The following is a 21868-nucleotide window of genomic DNA, read 5'->3' on the forward strand; positions in this document are numbered from 1 at the left end:
ATGTGACCTAATACTCATCCTAAGCCTCAGCAGGTTACAAATGTCTTTTCCTTTAATCACAAAGTGAGCACTTAGATTGTGGCAAACTGCCTTTGCAAAGATTGGACAATTTTATGTCTTATAAAAACACTCAATGGGGTTTCACTGTAACTATTTTTACAAGTAGTTGAAACCTTATAGTTCGGCATAGAGTTACTCTCAGCGACTATAACAAAAAAGTATTACCATAATTATTAGCGGATAAAAACTTAATGTTTTGCACAAGTTGTTAGGATTTCATTCAGACTTTTGATTTATTTAAATCCCTCGAAGATTGCGTTGCACACGCATTTTAATGTCTTCTATAAAATTTAGCATTTAAACATTATTTTGCTGCTATTATTGAAAGTGACACACGCCTTCGATTATAGCCAAATAGAGTGTTGGTTTCAAGAATGTTTATACACTATTTTCTCTATGCGTGTAAATCCTACCCACATCTCAACTACATGTAGTACCAAACATAAGTTATGAATAGAAGATATGTGAATGTTGGGTGAAGTCATATCTGAAGAATGTCCAAGCTGTGAAGGGCTGATGGTATGTGAAATATAGGTAACTTAGACTCGTGTTTAGCATTTCTGGAGTTGCCCTCCTTGCTAATAGAACCAACCTTACATTATGTGGCAACATTGGTTACACCCAAGGTTTCTGCCAGAGCAGCTGCATTGTTGGTGATCTTGTGTTTATTTTCTCAATGAGCAGGAATGGAACTCCCTAGTACAAATGTCTTTATAATGTTTAGTTTCAATAAAAATTCTGAAATTCGCTTGGAAGCATTGGCAGTAATTAGCATTGTTAATGACGTAATGACTTCTGCTGCGTAGAGTGTTTATAGAAAACAGCAAAATATAAATTAAATTAATAAAGTGTATAAGATAAGACCTGACTACCTGACGATGAATTAAATTAAATACCTTAAATAAATGTCTGCTCACGTATCAGCCACAGTAAGCCAAGGAGTATGAGTGCAACGAATACGAGTGCTTTTTATAGTTGTTCACATATATTAACTGAACTTAAGCTTTTCTCAGTATGTTGTACAGTCGTAGCATTTTAAATAGTGTAAATAAATAAAACAAAAATTTAAAAATGCTGGTAACAACGATATGTGGCGTTGGGAGGCGTCCATGTTGCTACTGAGTAGTTTTGATAATGAGTAGACATGGGATAACCTGCAGTGTGGTAATGTAATACAGTCATACCTCAACAGGCGAACTTGATGCATATTGGGATGGAGCTCGTATGTCAATTGACTCGCATCTCAAGGCACTATTGTCCATATATAATAACTATGTACAATTTAATCCGTTACCACATTATGAAAAACTACCTAAAAAGGATATTACAATGAAAAGTGTGTTTGTAATCGTTATAATTCAGTACTTGAACTAAAATAGTAACAAATACTTATTTAATTGTTATGATCTGCAATTAAATGTGACATCACCATGTACATTACCGAATGGAGTTTTTTATCTTCGAGACAGACATTAAGGATCTGATTATGGATGTGGTCTGAGAGAGACTTGAGAGCGACTAATTTGGTACACTAAACTTTTGTGACCCTTTTGTGACCCTTTTGTGACCCTATGTGATGGAAACTTTGAATTTAACTTCAATAAATCTAGTTTACTAACTAATCTAACTACTAGTTTACTAACTAATCTAACTACTAGCTTACTAACTAATCTAACTACTAGTTTACTAACTAATCTAACTACTAGTTTACTAACTAATCTAACTACTAGTTTACTAACTAATCTAACTACTAGTTTACTAACTAATCTAACTACTAGCTTACTAACTAATCTAACTACTAGTTTACTAACTAATCTAACTACTAGCTTACTAACTAATCTAACTACTAGCTTACTAACTAATCTAACTACTAGCTTACTAACTAATCTAACTACTAGCTTACTAACTAATCTAACTACTAGTTTACTAAACTGGAAGTTAAGTTTGAACCTTTTATTAAACTTACTTTAATTTCATCTTAATTTTTTTAGTATCTGTTTCTGGTTCTACGCTTTTGCTTCGCATTCACTATAACTTTTAGCCAACCTGTTAAAATCCTTTTTCAAACTGATTCGAGCAGAAAGACCGAGCGATGCTGCTCTACATATACATATTAGCCATTGAGAACCGGCTCGTATTTCAAATATTACTCGTATCACAAGGAAGAAACTTGCTAGAAAGCCAGCTCATATCTCGAGTGTCTCATATGTTGGAGGTTCTCATATATCTCACAGTCGTACCTCTACTCGTATGTAGAGATACGACTGTACTCGTATTTTATAATGCTATGGCTAAACGCAGCTGTTATAATATATAATATTATTATTACATGCTGATGATATGAGTGTTTCTTAAAGATGCTGATTTCGGTGCTGTCTGTGTTTTGGTCTGTATAGTAGAAGAAATGACCTGTATGATAATGTGTAGCTGACAGATAACACACCCGCATAAGAGAAAGTGTACAACTCACGTTGAGCCTTTCACCGCAAAATCCTAAAACTATATACAGTGAAACTCGGATAACTCGCCCTCGGATAACTCGAAAACACGGTTAACTCAACGTATTTGTTTGGTCCGTTTCCACGCAATGATAAATGGCTTTAGATAACTCGACTGAAACTCTGTTAACTTGAACATTTTTTTGCCAAACGGCTACCGAGACAGTTGTTACTATCGCTTTAGAATATCACTTTATTCCAAGCCATAGAGATAAACATCGACTTTTAGTAGTTTTTAGGCCTCGTTATTACCAACATCGGCAAAATATTTTCATTAATGACTTTTCTAAAGGTTTGCAAAAATCAAATTTTACCAAACATCCGCTTAGCGATAACCCTCCGAAAGCAAGAAAAGCGAGGTAAAATTCGGATAAATTTAAAGTAAAATCGGCAAAATTGATAATGGGTTTTTAATAGTAAAGCAGTTTTGTAATAACTGACTTATTGCAAAATTGATCTTGGTTAAAACTCTCGGTAGAAAAATACGTATGTATTTTTTCTGAGCGTTTTAACCGCGATCAAGTTTTGCCAATTTTAATCTGAGAACCTCCTGGCAGTCACATCACCTAAAACAACAAACAAATCTGAAGTGATAGAAAAATATTTATACTTTCTGATTAAAAATATTTAAAACTTCACACGAGAGACCCTTTAACTTGCAACAAGCAATCTATGCTTTTGATTTATATATAGTTTGTATATGTACATGTATCTACTGATAAATACGTGCACTTATGACTGTCCTGATAACTTGAACACTCTAATAACTCGAACACTTTTGCTCGGTCCCTTGAAGTTTGAGTTATCCGAGTTTGACTGTATATGCACGTGAGATAAGATTTTTACCGCAAAATGCTAAAATCACATCCTTTGGGAGATACAGACTTGGAGTCACACTCGACGATACTCGAAAAGAACATGCCAGAAAGACGTGTTCATGGTGCAGCTTTGGCAAAAAAAGACTGTCGTGATGCTGAGATCTGACTGAAATGGAATGCGTCTCAGTTTTAGACACTAATGAAACACATAATAGGACAACACGCGCAGCGTGAGTGAAAGAATTTGAAACATGTGCCAGTTTGCTGTGGACAGCCGGCACTCGACTGGCAGTGGATTATGTTATTATGCTGTTTACCCGACCTCCAGCACCTAGGTAACGAACGCACGAAGCTCTGCTGACATGCATTGGCAATAAAACTTCCTACGTGTTGTTTAAGCAGGCAACCAGAACAACAAATGACTGGCAGCAAATGAGACTGAGCCCAATCTGAATTGTAAATGAGAGAATGAAATTTTGAGATAATTTGATTCCAATGGAGGAATTCAATAAACAGATGTCATATCCATGAATTGGAAAGCAAACAAACAACACATAGATAAATGAGATAAAAAAACATGGTGACGCAAGGAACCTTCAGCTGAGTTCAAGGGAAGGACAGCGAGAACATTTGAATTCGCCTATGGTCAAGGCATGACTGCGAAGGGCTATGTTTGATACATACTCCCATCTCACATCTTACTGCCTTATCCAAGCACACTTGAATTGAACACTCTCTGTGTAAATAGATGATTGATGACTGAGAGTGTCTATTGATGGATTAAAGGACAATAACTGTTGTGGTCAGAATTTATTGTAAATTTATATAATACTTCATAGATATCTGAACAAGTTGACTATTACGGAGACAGGACTATCTAAGACTTCATAGACATCTGAACAAGTTGGCTATTACGGAGACAGGACTATATAAGACTTCATAGACATCTGAACAAGTTGACTATTACGGAGACAGGACTATCTAAGACTTCATAGACATCTGAACAAGTTGGCTATTACGGAGACAGGACTATCTAAGACTTCATAGACATCTGAACAAGTTGACTATTACGGAGACAGGACTATCTAAGACTTCATAGACATCTGAACAAGTTGGCTATTACAGAGACAGAACTATATAATACTTCATAGATATCTGAACAAGTTGGCTATTACGGAGACAGGACTATATAATAGTTCATAGACATCTGAACAAGTTGGCTATTACGGAGACAGGACTATATAATACTTCATAGACATCTGAACAAGTTGACTATTACGGAGATAGGACTATATAATACTTCATAGACATCTGAACAAGTTGGCTATTACAGAGACAGAACTATATAATACTTCATAGACATCTGAACAAGTTGGCTATTACGGAGACAGGACTATATAATACTTCATAGACATCTGAACAAGTTGGCTATTACGGAGACAGAACTATATAGTACTTCATGGACATCTGAACAAGTTGATTATTACGGAAACAGAACTATATAGTACTTCATGGACATCTGAACAAGTTGACTATTACGGAGACAGGACTATATAATACTTCATAGACATCTGAACAAGTTGGCTATTACGGAGACAGGACTATATAATACTTCATAGACATCTGAACAAGTTGGCTATTACGGAAACAGAACTATATAGTACTTCATGGACATCTGAACAAGTTGACTATTACGGAGACAGGACTATATAATACTTCATAGACATCTGAACAAGTTGGCTATTACGGAGACAGGACTATATAATACTTCATAGACATCTGAACAAGTTGGCTATTACGGAAACACAACTATATAGTACTTCATGGACATCTGAACAAGTTGACTATTACGGAGACAGGACTATATAATACTTCATAGACATCTGAACAAGTTGGCTATTACGGAGACAGGACTATATAATACTTCATAGACATTTGAACAAGTTGGCTATTACGGAGACAGGACTATATAATACTTCATAGACATCTGAACAAGTTGACTATTACTGAGACAGGACTATATAATACAAATTTCAAGTCACCTGAGGCTACGGTGAAGCTTAAGTAAAAATTAATAACTGTTCGTTTTTGAGCTTTTAAGAGCTTGTAATCACATTTCCACATATTTGGCACCTACAACACAGCAGAATAAGACATGGTGAATCTTTTCATATCAAATAACTGTAATGTGAATTTTGTTGCAAGTCAACCTTTAAAAAGGCAGCCATTACAGACCCCTACCGTATTATATGTTGTTGTCATCATTTCATGCTTTCATGCAGTACTTTAAAGTACTTTCCACGCAGTGGAAATAGTACAAACCTATCAGATAGACTTGTAGATGAACCGTAGATCAACTACTTGAGTTCTCACATACCAAAAACATTAGAACTCTTAAATCCCACTAGCAATGAGAATAATGTAGAGCTTTAGTTGAAAGTATTCTTTAAGTGGGTGCACTTGATTACCTCCATCAGAGAGGTCTGCAAACACCGCCCACAGACATTCATGGTACAAGTCTTATAAAAAAACACTCTCATTGATGTCTCGCTCAAAGAACCGGAAGAGGCTAATACTTACAGCCAGACAGAATGCATAAAACATTCCCCTTACCAAGGGCACGCATGAGTCAAAACAACAGGAAATACTTTAATCCACAGAGGTGAACCAACTCCCTCAAAACATCATCCAATATGTAATACACTAGCCAGCTGCCCAGAGACATAGGTTGGTTCACTGTAGAACTAATACTGTTCTGACAGGCATAAGGTGAAGGCGTTGTGGCATGCACAAGGATATAGAAGATGATGATGCAGAATGGTAGAACATGACATATATTTGGTAAAAACTGCAATATTACTAAGACGTCAGCTCCGGAACAGAATACTTTTTTTGCATATTATGTTGAAGATGTTGATAGTCTTTGAAAAATACAGACGACTCTGTAAACTAAAGTCAATTATATTTGTATTTCCTTATCGACATTAGATTGTTTTTTTTGGTTCTAATCATGATTGTGATCGGCAAGACACTCAGAAAGACCATCAGGAACTTAAAAGAGCAAACAAAAGTCTACCCAAATCATTCACACATCCACCTTCCTCACCGCTGATCGTGGTATCCAATGCTAAACTTGTGACATGTTATTCTATTGCTACTAAACACATTACATAGGTACAGTTCATTACAACTGCATTCATGTCAGTCAAATTATGGCCTCTGACCTGTCTGATGCCATAATACAGGCCTATTGCAAATATAAACTCCTAAAACTCTGGCTAATATACGAAACCTGATACAAGTTGGGCATGTAGTTGTATTGAATACTCTAATTTTCTGTTAAAGCAAACACTGAAATAAATTTACCAGCCAATCATAATACATTACGGATTACAGATTACATTACATCCAACATTACAGATGCCAGCCAATAACAAGCCCATTACCAAGGCGTGCAACCATGGCTGGGTTACAACCATCTTTAGTTGAGAAACCTTGTCAGATAATGCTTCGGCGAAAGAATCTGAGGTTTTCAAAAAATGACAAACTTTAAAATGGTTGGCAAAATAATAGTTTGTGTAAATTATTGCTTGGAAAATTGATTTTTAAAAATTTGTATAGCTCTCAATTAGCTCTTGAAATGCGGTATTTAACCTGATAAACGTGTAGGCACCGACCTGGCTAGTTATAAAAAATTGACTTCATGAGTAACTATATTGTTTGGAGTAATTTCATTATTCATATATTAATACTCTATAAATGTAGGTTGCAGTGGTTTAAGATGATCACAATGAAAACTGGGCAGATGTAAGATAAACAGGAGTGGATACAGATTAAGGTAACAGATTTCACAAATTGTTCAAACACTGAGATGTGATGCTGCCATAAATTTAGCATACAGCAGAGTGTCTTGCACAATTACAGTGTCACAATACAGCACAATTGACAATGAAGTGAGTTTTACTCAGATTATCTAACTCAGTGTGACAAACCTGAATTTCCCATAAAAACATGGTAGTCAGGTAATATAGCTTTTTACCTTGGGGTATCAAAGTAAAAATTATGCGCACTAATAAAATATACAGATGTAAATTGTTTTTCCTAATTTAACCATTCCTGTAAAACCCAAAAGCAAAACAGAGTTAACACAACAACAAACAGGTGCTGTAAATAATGCGAAGTTAATAAAAAGAGCATTCTGTATTAGTAGAATCTGAGTTGGAGCAAGAGCAACAAGAAGAGAGTGCTGTTAAAGAAGGGAGAAAGAAGGTTTGTTCAGACCTAAAAGCTGTCTTACAGTATTTTTATAATTTAACATCACAATGTCTGATAACAGACCTCAACAGTTTAACATCACAATGTCTGATAACAGACCTCAACAGTTTAACATCACAATGTCTGATAACAGACCTCAACAGTTTAACATCACAATGTCTGATGACAGACCTCAACAGTTTAACATCACAATGTCTGGTAATAGCATTAGACTTTACTAATTGCCAATTCAGGAATTTCTGCAGTACAAAGTAGAATATGCAAAGAAGTTGACAAGACTTGCAGCATGCTGGAATGTAACAAACCCTTGACAACCCTTGCGGTAAATAGTATTTGACATGCAGTTTTACGGTCTTGAATAAACTGGAATAATCTCGTTCTTAAATCAAATTATTGGCATGAGTGGCTTCGGGTACATTGCCAAGATTTTAAACATTAAACCCCTACCGGTTTCAACAATCTACACCTGGTAAAACAGGATGGCAAGGTTTATTACGTGTCAAAAAAAGCGAGTGAGGCTGAATGCAATTTCAAAAGTTCGAAGTTCTTGCCTAATTTACTTATGGGAGTAAAAAGCTCATCTGCAAGAAATAATAAAAATAATAGTGTCAACATACGTCATGCATGCTTATTTCTGTTTGAAAAATTGTAATGTGAAATCGCCTAAGCAAAAGGTAGTTCTAACGCTGGTTGTTATAACTACCTTTTGATAACTACCTTTTGGCAAGCTATTTTTCTAAAACTGCCAACAGAAAGTTGGTAGTAACACTTTTACCTTACGCTGTTAGTAACATAAACCATCATATCATGGTGCTATTATAGTCCACACCTTTGCACACCCAACACTGCAACAAACCAGTACAATCAACTACCTAACCTGTCCAGTATAGCCAACTCACCTGACAACAGGAGACAAGTAGACGCTTGAAGTGCCCACTTGTGTCATCTACTATATCTCTCTCTAAATCCCTACGAAAGTCTGCAATACAACAGAGTCAGCAGCATAACACCAAGTGATGCCAGCATCTCTAATGTGTGTGTTCTACGAAGATACTGAAGTCTGAGGGTTTTCCAAATAGCCACAGACGGCGAGCGAGTGACTTAACAGGGTAAAACTTACGTTGCTTGTAGCATGAAACAATCTCCTTGATCTCAGCATTCGTCCTGGTGCAGAGAATTTCAATGAGAGGAGCCTCCTTGGTACCCAGACCCTACCAAAGTTCAAGAGCTGAGTTTACCATGCAAATACAGCGGTATATCTACTTACGAAATTAATTTGTACTAGATATCATTTCATAATGTGAAATCTTTGTATGTAAAAACAAGTTTTTTATTTTATAAATGTGCCAATCAGTTCCACGCCCCTTAAAAATGCCATTACAAAAACATCTCAACGCCTGTAAAAAATACATGCTAGAATTAAATTACTTCACTTTTAACAGCAAACTGAAAGTGTAGAGAATAAAGTTCTTTGTTTATCGTTTCTTTTGGTAGGTCTCTTCTTTACTTTAGTTCTTCTCTTATTTTAACCGTTATTATTGTTGTTATTGTTGTCACCTGTCACCTGTCTCATGATGCTTCTGAGTCAACGTCTACGTTCAGTGGACTCAGGGAGCAGTGAGTGGCAGTGAGTAGCAGCGCGTATTTGAAAATTTTGTCTATTTATCCTGAAAATTATTTTGTAACACAAAGCAATATTTTTCAGAAGAAGTGCTTTTGAACCTGAAAATTTTGTATAAAAGAAAAGGCAATTCTATGTTACAGGCAGATACCGAGGAGAGCTAGCAATCGCTCTGCTTTCATTCAGAGTAAGAATATGGGGCAGCAGTCATGCGATGGTGCAATGATCTATGAACTGAAAAGCCTTGCTCAGAAGCAATTTACGCTTAGCAGCAGGATAACTAGCATTTATTGGCATAATGGATCGGTTTGAGATTGGTTTAAAAATGGATATCATTGAAGTAAAGCATTATGTATTAAAATGCTGTGACAGTGGAGTCCATAGAAGCACTAGAGCAACTGTTTCATTTATAGCAATGCTCAGTGATCTAAGTGCAGGCGGTTACTTACAACCATAGCCTTATTCAGAGTCCAGGCATCATAGTAGGTGGTTGCCTCAAACAGTGCCATAATTGTCTCTCTGAAGTCACCGCTTAGCTCCCCATGGAGATCTTTGATCAGGTCCTTTAAACGAACCAAAAAGTGCACACATTATGCCAATGTCCGTGACAAATTGAATCGACAAAAGGTCGATACATTACAAGATCGACAAACATAAAGCCAAGGCTGACGGACTGTAAACGTGTCAGCAATGATCAGCATAAATTAGATTGTCACAATTTAAAAGATATCGTGAAAATACTGCTCATAAATAATGTAAGCTTTAAAACAGTCACCTTACAGTGCTAAAAACTAGCTGTAACTTTGTATAACAATAAAGATGGCTGACAATTTTCGAACACTCAGGAATATATATTTTAAGCATTAAAATGTTTTGATAGACGATAAAAATGGAAAATAATCAAGAAAAATAAATGCCTATAATTTCTGAGGTTTGCGTTACATGTTACCGACCTTGACATAGTGTATGCATGACTGCTACAAATGTTACTCCGACATTCACCAATACACAGAATGAGACATTATGGATCGTACTAAAATGATCGATCTTGCAGAGTCATGACCCAACGCGTATCGCCACTTTACATTTTTGTAAGATCAATCTTTTAGAAAATCTATCAAAATTATGTCAAGGACAGTGGCTTATTAATAACCACCATGCAACTGGATAGCGCTCATAGACCTAAACACAGATGTAACCGGCGCACAAAATAATAGTTTGTGTATACACAGTATTCAGTCTCAGCGATGGCGGCTATTGGAAGCTCTAGCAACGTCAGAAAATGATAAAAGTTTGTAAAGTCAAAGAAGAATATGACCAGGGTCAAGGGCCAACTACTAAGAAATAAAGTTGACATGGAACATTCTATAAGATATAATTCATGTGAACTTCCTTTCGACAGGGTTCTTTAGGACATAACCCACTAATTATAGTGAAATTGCTCAACAATATCACTAATGTGGCATTCAATGCCTGATGTCATTATACCACGAGAAGTGGTTGATATGAAGCAAGCCCATCAAAACCTTAAAGTGGAACACTATGATAGTAATAAGAACAGGTAAGTGAGGTAACCCAGCAGGCAGCTGTGACACAAGGCTATTGTGAAACGCTGACACATCTCCTAACACTTCAGACTGATTACTAAGTTTATTTGTATATCTACACGCACATGGCAAAATTAAAAAAAAATTCAAACTTCGGTGAACTATGGCGATACATTACAATAATGATATTATTACGGTTAAACTAATTGATAGAGAATACATTACAATTGTGATATTATTGCAGTTAAACTAATTGATAGAGAATACATTACAATTGTGATATTATTACAGTTAAACTAATTGATAGAGAATACATTACAATTGTGATATTATTACGGTTAAACTAATTGATAGAGAATACATTACAATTGTGATATTATTACGGTTAAACTAATTGATAGAGAATACATTACAATTGTTATATTATTACGGTTAAACTAATTGATAGAGAATACATTACAATTGTGATATTATTACGGTTAAACTAATTGATAGAGAATACATTACAATTGTGATATTATTACGGTTAAACTAATTGATAGAGAATACATTACAATTGTTATATTATTGCAGTTAAACTAATTGATAGAGAATACATTACAATTGTGATATTATTACGGTTAAACTAATTGATAGAGAATACATTACAATTGTGATATTATTACGGTTAAACTAATTGATAGAGAATACATTACAATTGTTATATTATTACGGTTAAACTAATTGATAGAGAATACATTACAATTGTTATATTATTACAGTTAAACTAATTGATAGAGAATACATTACAATTGTTATATTATTACGGTTAAACTAATTGATAGAGAGTATTTTATAGGAAGTGCTTAGATAAAAAAGAAATATAATGGTTTCAAGCAAAAGAATTCTGAACCGGAAATATAATGTGCCATGATTTGCATGACGCCGAAATATGTTTGTCCAGTTAAACTTTCTCAACATGATCGAAAGTTTATTTGTTTTGGACTGATATATGCAAAATGAAGAATAATGTCATAGCATAACAGATCTTCTGTTGATATAAACTAACAGATGCACTAAAGGAACATAGCCTGATCCATGGTAGAAGTTGGGGATTGGAGATAATTTGTAACTAACAACAGACCATAGATGCTATACTGTACCTATTGTATTATAAAGTGTGCGACTGTGCGTGTTTCTTGTTGGGATAGGTGAGCATCCTAATGCTCGGGCAATGATGAGATAAGCTTAAATGTAATTCCTTTAATAGATCGAGACTTGATTGAGACATTTTTGTATTTATAATCGATATCTGAAACATATTAGTTCATGAAGGATGAAGGTATCTAAACAACACAGTTTTTAAGAATCCAACAAAGTGAATTGAATCAAACTAGTAGAGGAAAACACTAAAGCTAGAATTAATCCTCCAAAATTACCGCAACAAACCAGATGATATGGAATTGTCCGCTCCTAGGTTTATACCATTACATGATGTGAGATTACAATAAATAAATGTAATGCGCTTGCATAAGAATAGAAAGGAAAACTATCTTTTGCCATATAGGACTAACTCAATGTGTTAGAAAGGGTAACAACATAAACCTCTTTTTATTTAATACTTATATCTTTGTTTTATTGTAATGCATAGCTATATAAACAGTATTTATTCAGGAGTTAGTGAAGGTTTCCAGGATATGAAACGAATTTAAGGAATTACAGTATGGAAGACTAATGGTTTATGGTTCGTAATGGTCTATGGTTAGTAATGGTCTATGGTTCGTAATGGTCTATGGTTCATAATGGTTTATGGTTCATAATGGTCTATGGTTAGCAATGGTCTATGGTTCATAATGGTCTATGGTTCATAATGAACTATGGTTCATAATGGTCTATGGTTTACAATTGTCGATGGTTTATAATGGTCTATGGTTCATATTTCATAATGGTCTATGGTTCATAATGGTTGATGGTTCATAATGGTCTATGGTTCATAATGATCTAATGGACTCTCTGTATGGAAATATTTGATCAAACATTTAACAGTTTCAACATAGAAAAAAGTCACTGAAACGAATTCATATCGTATGCAGTTGTTTGACTATAGTTATAGTCTAATAAATATCTCAGTTCAATAGCGGAGGTATATTATATTAAAAGAGTTTTTAGTTGCTGCATACTCTCTCTTGTCACGTTGAGCTATTATTGCTAACATGTCTTTATACACAATACACCTTTAGAGCAATTACCAAAGAAAGCTTCTCTACTAACAACATAACATTAGTTACCAAAGGCTACCAGTTTAACTTGGAAAACATTTATCAACTGTGCTTCCGACAGGTGAGGGAATGTGCTTCAGGTAAGGCATGTTCATGAGAAGGTCAGCAAAGGTTGCTAATATAGTAGCCTCACATGCCCTGGTTAGTTATATTTATCTGTAGTGCTCAAAGAATTAACATGAAACTGCATAACTGCTGGGCAAATGCTCACATTTACCAATGAGCATATACAATATAAGCCATGTCTTGAACCAGTCACCTCAGGACAATCTATTCTTTTCGACTGCAGCAGTTTTTGGCCCATTGCAATTGATAAGATATGGTCAGACAAAGTAATTGCTGGACTTGGTATGGATAGCTTATGGTATTAGGGCACGGCAGTTCCATCTTACCAGTACATAGCGATATTGCTATAGCTGTACTATATCATAGATATACCAATACTGCTCTAGTGATAGAGTGTGCCCTAAGGTCATGATGACCCTGTTATACAAATTTTTCACCCTATGATGTGGAACACGATGTTTTTTCGCCATACGGTATCAACAGAAATTTCTCTCAAAATTCAAATTTGGCAGGCGATGTGCTGAATATGTCGGAATAAAGAAGATTTTGTCGTATTCAGCTCGGCGAATATGCTGTTCACCAAAATCCCTCCCACAATGCATGAAAGAGATACGATGCTCGATTTCTATCAGTTCAACGTTATTTGTTAGTGTTAAGTTATTTGTTAACATTGAACCAATTGAAGCGAAAATGAAACCAGAAACAGATGGGTGCTAAAAGTTTAGTCAATGACAAAGTTGAAGCTTAGTAAAATACATACAAAAACTTAGCTTTCAGTACGTATTTAGTAAGCTAAATTCCTTTAAGTTAAATTCAACGTTATGTTATACAGCTGTTTCGAAGGTAGGAACTCTCTACGGTATATACTGAACATATTACATTGTAATGTTACATTTTATTACAGATCGTAGCCACTAAATAAACTAAAGTTACTGTAGGTAACTATAAATACTAAGGATAACATATTATTTTATTCTAATCTTTAATATGTACAGAACATGTATAAAATTTTGATGATTTCACCAGGAGGTGTTTGCATTAGAAAATTAGTAAGGGTTTCTAATAATACCCCTCTAAATAATATTTTTGCTATAAGATGGAAACACGGGAACAAATTAAAATCGTATGTCAAGGGTCTGTTGTAATACAGTAGCAGCAGGCCTATCCATCAGGCAATAGAACCACTATTGGTATGTCACATTGAAAACAATTTACATATATGATTATTTCTGCTACAGGTGATAAATTTACATGCATGTGGGAGGTTGCATTTTAATAGGGTCTTATTCACATTTTGGGCATGTCACAAAACACACCTTAAGTTATGAGTCACGCTGTGGTGCCAAGCTTGTCTCAAAAGAGGTGTGACAAGAACTTTCAGAAACTTCAAGCATTTATAAATTTTTTCAATCGTGATTTATGGCGAAACTAAATTTAGGTCTGCCTCTTTTTTTGTGACGGCTTCAAACTACCTGACTCGATGTAGCAGATACAGACCTGAGTTATTTATCATCACTGCGAGCTAGCATGATCCAAATACATGTACTTATTCAAATACTTTGTAGTTGGTTTTAATTACACAAAAATATGTGATATCAAACTATTCACATTTTTTGTGTGTTAAAATAATTAAGATCGAAACTACATGACAACGCGAACTCTCCTACTAATCATCACCTCAACATACAAACTACATGAAAACCCAAACTCTCATACTCCTACTTATGATCACCTCAACATACAAACTACATGATAACCTAAACTCTCATACTCCTACTTATGATCACCTCAACATACAAACTACATGATAACCCAAACTCTCATACTCCTACTTATGATCACCTCAACATACAAACTACATGATAACCCAAACTCTCATACTAATACTTATCATCACCTCAACATACAAACTACATGACAAAGCAAACTCTCATACTCCAACTTATCATCACCTCAACATACAAACTACATGAAAACTTAAACTCTCATACTCCTGCTTATCCTCACCTCAACATACAAACTACATGTCAACCTATCAGTAACCTACAGGAGTTGAGAGCCACCACATACTACGGCCTGACTATCCACTCTATCATCGCTAGACTATCCTGCAATCCTGGTTCTAGACTTTATGGCCAGATGCTAGATCACGACCAGATGCTATAGTCAGATCATCTAAGTGTCTTGCTTCCGAGAGAGATCTTTTGGCAGAGGGTTTCTGACAGAGATCTTACCCGGTAGCAATGCATTCTCAAATATACTGTGTACTCTATCAATACTAAATCTATCGTATCGCAGCATATTTCAAGATGAAATGCGTTGCAAAATATCCTGAAGGTAAAATGTGCACATGGGAGTGCTGGAAGTTCTGGTAATACCAAGTATAATAACAAAATCTAACGCACTTGGTAAAATAAATTATATAATATAGATACATAGACCGCTTAACAAAGAATATTCTACAGTCATGTACAATTTATCCGTGGTAAATACTGTAACTGATATAACAAGAGAGACAATTCCAAACATTAAAGAGGCTCGCATCAAAATAAAAACTTTTATACATTACTATTTTATTGATTTAATTTTTACAAATTATGCCTACTTTGTGTTTTACTCTTTTACATAATTTTATATAATGCATTTGTTTCAAGACTATATAATATAGACTATAGAATAGTTTTACACCCAGACGCCTGATTGTATATCAGTTGTAGTCTAACGTTTGGTTGTCTCAAACAAGGTTTTAAAATACTCCTATATGAGAACAATGCAATAATAATACATGTTGAATCTCCTTGCGTTGCTGCTAGCAGAGTTGATAATTGACTACACAACTATAAGGATAACTGACTAGTGTTTAAATACTATAAATTGTTATATGAAAAATTGCTTGTGATTATTTTTTCGCAATGGCTGTACGGTTTCCAAACCTTTCAGTAAACCTACATTAAACAATTTTGTAGTATTAAATTAAAAAAAAATTCATGTACACACAAAAGTGTGTCACATCGAATGCACCTGAGATAATCGCCAAAAATCCATCTCCATTGAGGTGACAGCGATTTATTAATGAGTTAACCAAACAGAGCGCAGTTGGTTATCATGCTTTACCTTTGTGTTTTCTCTTTATCTTCTTAACCATTACGTTTAAATCACCAGCTAAAGTGTAACTTTATTGACAGCGCTGAAAGTAAGTTGATCAACAACTAAAAATGGCTGCTGAAATAAAAAATTTAATGATTTTCTCAGGAGATTTTACTTGTTAAGTAATGCATCTAAACTACCTTGAGTAAGCGAGCTTGTAATGTAATACTGAGAGTAGATAAGATAGAACAGAAGAGGAAACCTAAAAGGCATAAAATTATGGGCTATCCCAAAAATATGGGCTGTCCCTAAAATATGGGCTGTCGCTGAAATATGGACTGTCCCAAAATATGGGCTTTCCCAAAATATGGGCTGTCCCAAAATATGGGCTGTTCCTAAATATGGGCTATCCCAAAATATGGGCTGTCCCAAAATATGGGCTGTTCCTAAATATGGGCTGTCCCAAAATATGGGCTGTCCCAAAATATGGGCTGTTCCTAAATATGGGCTGTCCCAAAATATGGGCTGTCCCAAATTATGGGCTGCCCTAAAATGCAATAAAAAGCAAAATTTATGACAAATGTGGAGTACTCTGCAGACATCGATAGAAAAAATTTCATTAAAAGTATATTATAGATTAAATAATACACCAGCAATCAGTCCCGCATTCCCTGGGGCGGCCGGCCGGCTGCCCCAACTTTTTAGGAATTTTTGGCGGCTAAGTACAGTCAAACTCGAATAACTCGCCCTCGGATAAAATGAAAAATTGTGCCTTTAGCAGATAGTTAACTCTAATGGATTTGTTTGGTCCGTTCCCGCGCAATGATAAATTGCTTTAGATAATTCGACCTCAACATCATTAACTCGATCAGTTATTCGTCCAATGGCTACAGGGATGGTTTTTATCGCTGTAGAATATCACTTTATTCCAAGCCATAGAGATATTTAGTAGCTCTTAGGCGTCATTATTATCATCATCGGCAAAATATTCTTGTTAAAGAATAGAGAAAGCATAATATTATTATGCTTTATTATTCATCTTGAGGTGTTGACTGATGTTCTAAAAAAAGAATCAAGGAGATTGACCAACCAGAAGCTGAGATATAGCCAGCCAAACACAGGTCTACCAAAAAACAAAAGTGTTTTGGTAATCATCAATATATGACGTATGAAATTGACTTGTGTGCCATTGGTCAATTAAGCCAACTAATGCGCTCTCCTATAACAATCACGGCGTTTTAATTGGTTTAATCCCTGGAAGTATAGAACAATCAAATTGAGCCTAACAATCATCGCTCCTAGAATTCCGAACCAGTCCCTCTGACGTGTAGATTAGTTTTAGCATAAAATAATTACACGCATCTATTATTTCGCAACATTTCGCTATCTTGCTAGTTCAGCTCAGTTTTGTTGTCCTCCTACTTAGCTTCCCTATTCAGACTCATCTTTAGCGTTGTTCAGATTTTTTAACTATAGCTAATAAATAGAATCAATTAAATCAATCATCAATCTCGGTTATCATTTGGAATTTTCTACAAATTATATTAGTTACATCATTTATTCTATACGCAGTTATATTATTATTTTGTATAATATGCATTATGAATATTATATAAATCATAAAAAATAATCATAGATAAGATAATAGATCAATAGAAAAATCAAAGCAAAAGTTATCGTTTTCTTTTCTTATAGCAAGAGCAGCACGGTCAAGTTAGTCTTTTTAAGATTATGGCTGTAGTGAACTTCCAGTCTGTTAATAGTGACGATAATCATGAAAATCAACTGAATGCTGCAGTAGATACACAGTAGAAAAATGATGAAGGAACAAAAAGTCCCATTCCTATTTCTTATTCTAAACAAACTGCAATCGCGGATATCGCATATAGACTATACACGCGCCGTTCGTTGAACAGATGATCTTCGGAGCATATCCGTGGAGATCGAGTTAAAATTTGAAGCACAATAGTCAAAATCTGCTCTTCTGCTTTAAAAAATCATGGCGAGGGATTGTGGGCAAATGCCTTTACCACACAATGTTTGGATGATTTTCCTGAGAAACCAGAGCTAGTATGTAAATTATTTACTATCGCGAGAAGCGTTTCACATCTCGTAGCCAAAACAATCATTATAAGTAACGGCGGTAAGGGTGCGCAACTCCGGCACATGACCATTAAGTCGATTTTACACGTCACAGTTTTCGGGATTTTCGAAGGGTTTTCCTCTGATTCTTTATTAGGTAGACCTGTGTTTGGCTGTCTATATCTCAGCTTCTAGGGGGTCAATCTCCTTGATTCTTTTTTTAGAACATCAGTCAACACCTCAAGATAATTAATAAAGCATAATAATATTATGCTTTCTCTATTCTTTAACGACTTTTATAAAGGTTTGCAAAAGGTCAAGTTCTACCCAACATCCGCTTGGCAATGGCCCGTCGAAAGCGTGGAAACCTCCGGATGAACTTAAAATAAAATCGGCAAAATTGATCTTTGTTAAAACGCTCAAAAGAAAAAGATGTCTTTTCTCTGAGCGTTTTAACTGTGGTCAAGTTTTGCCTATTTCAATCTGAAAACGTCTTGGCAGTCACATCACCTAAAACAAACAAATCTCAAATAATAGAAAAATAATTATACTTTCCAATAAAAAATTTTAAAACTTTACATGAGAGGCCCGGTTGAGGCCCTACACGAGAGAAACCTGTTGGGGGGCTCACATCGCCCCCCTCCAAGCCCCCAGGTGTTTATTACTAGTCACCTAACATTTTCCGCCCTAACTTGCAACCAGGAAATACAGGCCTGCCAGCAATGCATCTGTTTATATCACACATTACTGCTACTTCAGTACTATCTTACAGTAAACAGGCATAAGATTAGCTTTAGATCTCCTATGGCTTATCTAACAGCTATTGTTATTATTATTACTATTATTATTGGTGTCATTAGTATGATATGACATCATCTTAAACAGAAAGTAAAAATGTGCTTTTAGCCAACAATAATAAGAGCAATAAGAAGAGTAATAATGTGAAAGTGTAAGTAAACACTCCCTATCAGTCTTTGAACAACTGCCAGGTGTTATCATTATTCTACAGCATGAGTAGAAGGCAGCAAACGTGAGGCAACAGCGCTCGCGTGTTATATAACACCTAAAGGTACAAAAGCCAGACATGGCCCAGACAGCGCATGCAGTGCTTTGAGCAGACGATTAAATGCGGAGCCTGAGGGCTCCTGGTGCGCATTTCTTTGACGCTCTGGCAAACTGCCATGAAATAGTTGAAAATTTTGAATGAAATTCCTCATGAGCAGTAGGTGTAGTGAGAAAAGGTTTCAATTGTAATGTAGTCTGAGGAGTTGGTCTGCTGGCACTCTGCCTATTACAGCCATTATTCAATTAGATAAGTCATGGTTGCAATCAAAGATCGGTGTTCAGAATTATGGCATGGTAATTTATCTCACCTTGCCTTGGATAGCTGCCAATGCAGTTTACCCGCCTCTCCTTATTCATCTGTCAGTGGGTTTTACAAACTCACTCCTAGATTTTTTGATTTTCAAACAAGTCTCAGACAAGTCTGAGGTGTGTTTATAAAACTAACAAGCCGGACTCTAGGATACTATCGCATAACACCATAACATACCGATAGCTGTGGCAGATTTGGCAAAAGAATGGAAATCAAATATTGATTTTTTTATCAGTCAGTTCATGTGTAAAATTGGGCGCCACCAAGCGTAATACTGTCATCAATGAACATCCTTTTATTTACAGTTTATGTATACCTAAATACCAAACATGTCTGCTGAAATTTGGATTAAAAAATGGAAAACTTGTCACCGTGTGTAACCAATATTAGTCCTAAAATACTAAATACCATTGTATTGCTTCAACTGACAATCTACATAGATGGTTACGACTCAGTTATACATGCACCGAACGCTATCTCACTATCTCACGACCTGATCATAAGTATTTGAACTGCGTGCTTGGAGTTCTATGGCCTCTACAAAGTTTTGATGGCTATTTTGAGGACTGGCACGAGATGAGCAAACATTGTAAATGTGTCAGCCAACTTAGGGGTGACACCCTCAGCATTGCCTACACACCAGGGCTTGCAGTCTTTGCAGTCTGCTCTCGCGGAGTTCTTTAGAGTTTGTTGCTGGGGAGGAGAGGGGGAGCGGTTTTTTCAAGTTTTAGCTTGAAATAAAATTTACTGTAACCCTAACGAAAATAAATTATTACAAACATCAGAAAAGCGCTGGATGTAGCCTCTTGTATAGCCTGTCTTGACAAACTGTTGTTTTTGCGGAGTTGTCACCCATTGATCGGAGCGAGCAAAACAACATCTTGTCACAATACGCACTGCACCTGATGCATCAGCTGCACTGAAAGGGAGTTGTTCTCTTCCGTCTATGCGATTTGGCTGCGATGTCATGTCGGTCGCTCCATTGGTAATCATAATGGATTTAGCTCAAAAATTTATATAGAAAAAAATTGGATAAAACATTTAACCAGAGACCAGTTTCTGCGGTAAACTTTAGTAAAACTTGAAAATAAAATGAATCAAAAATAAAATCATTAAGAACAAATAAAAATGAATGATACAAGAATACAAATAAAACTGACTGAGCGCATTATTAACAACATGTTTAGTTGCTGTTGTTGCCTAAGTTCTTAAGTTCCACTAAATTTTACCGCAGAGACTGGTTTCTGGTTAAACGTTGTTATCTTATTTTTTTCTACATAAATTTTTGAGCTAAATCCGTTATGATTACCAATGGAGCAACCGACATAATATCGCAGCCAAGCCGCATAGACGGAAGAGAACAACTCCCTTTCAGTGCAGCTGATGCATCAGGTGCAGTGCGTATTGTGACAAGCTGTTGTTTTGCTCGCTCCGCTTGCCGAGGGACAACTCCGCAGAAACAACAGTTTGTCAAGACAGGCTACCTCTTGTACTAAAGAATTCAATCACGCCTATCTGAAGGAATCAATGTTGCTCTGCCTGCCAGAGACCTGTTCTAGAGGCTCTCCTTGCTAAACCCTGCTATTAATAAAACAAGGAGCATTAGTGAATCATTCTAACCATGCATATGAATACTTATACATCTGTTAATATCCCAGTCACATGCATGTGAATAGCCAGGATTACCTTCACGAGAGGATGACTTCGAGCTATGAACCTTTAAACAATTTATTGGTGACATAACTAAGGCTGTGTCATTACTGCTATGTCTGACCAGACCATATGTTTTATGTTCACAACCAGGAGTTTATACAAGTCATATGAGATGGTAAATTAATTACTATTACCATACAGCGATTGGATGACTGTAGAATGTACTTTATCATATGAGGACTACACCAGACCGTAGGAATGTCAGTGATCATTGGTATGAGTGTGAGCAAATCAGATGCAATGACTTGATTACATATTAAACTAAGGCGGCAATCAATGATTTGGGAGTCGCCTCACCCCGAATATATAAATAGGCATCTTTTCAAACACTTTTTAATTAACGTTGCTGGTATATGGAAAACATGAAGAGGTATTAATGTCGCAAAAAGTGAGACCAAACATGGCAGACCAAACATGGTAGACCAAACATGGCAGACCAAACATGGCAGACCAAACATGGCAGACCAA

General features: G+C 35.7%; 1 protein-coding gene across 1 annotated transcript in view; it reads right to left on the reverse strand.

Annotated features, from left to right (window-relative positions):
* LOC137395160 (annexin A7-like) overlaps positions 1-21868 on the reverse strand; it is a 72232-nt gene that overhangs the window by 24173 nt on the left and 26191 nt on the right. Inside the window, exons 9-11 of the mRNA XM_068081985.1 lie at positions 9722-9835; positions 8772-8862; positions 8551-8630 (exon numbers count right to left, since the gene is read on the reverse strand). Of these exons, the coding sequence (XP_067938086.1) occupies positions 8551-8630; positions 8772-8862; positions 9722-9835 (285 nt within the window). The remainder of the gene's footprint in view (positions 1-8550; positions 8631-8771; positions 8863-9721; positions 9836-21868) is intronic.

This window comes from Watersipora subatra, chromosome 4 (assembly GCF_963576615.1).
Source record: "Watersipora subatra chromosome 4, tzWatSuba1.1, whole genome shotgun sequence".
NCBI classification, from domain to species: Eukaryota; Metazoa; Bryozoa; class Gymnolaemata; order Cheilostomatida; family Watersiporidae; genus Watersipora; species Watersipora subatra.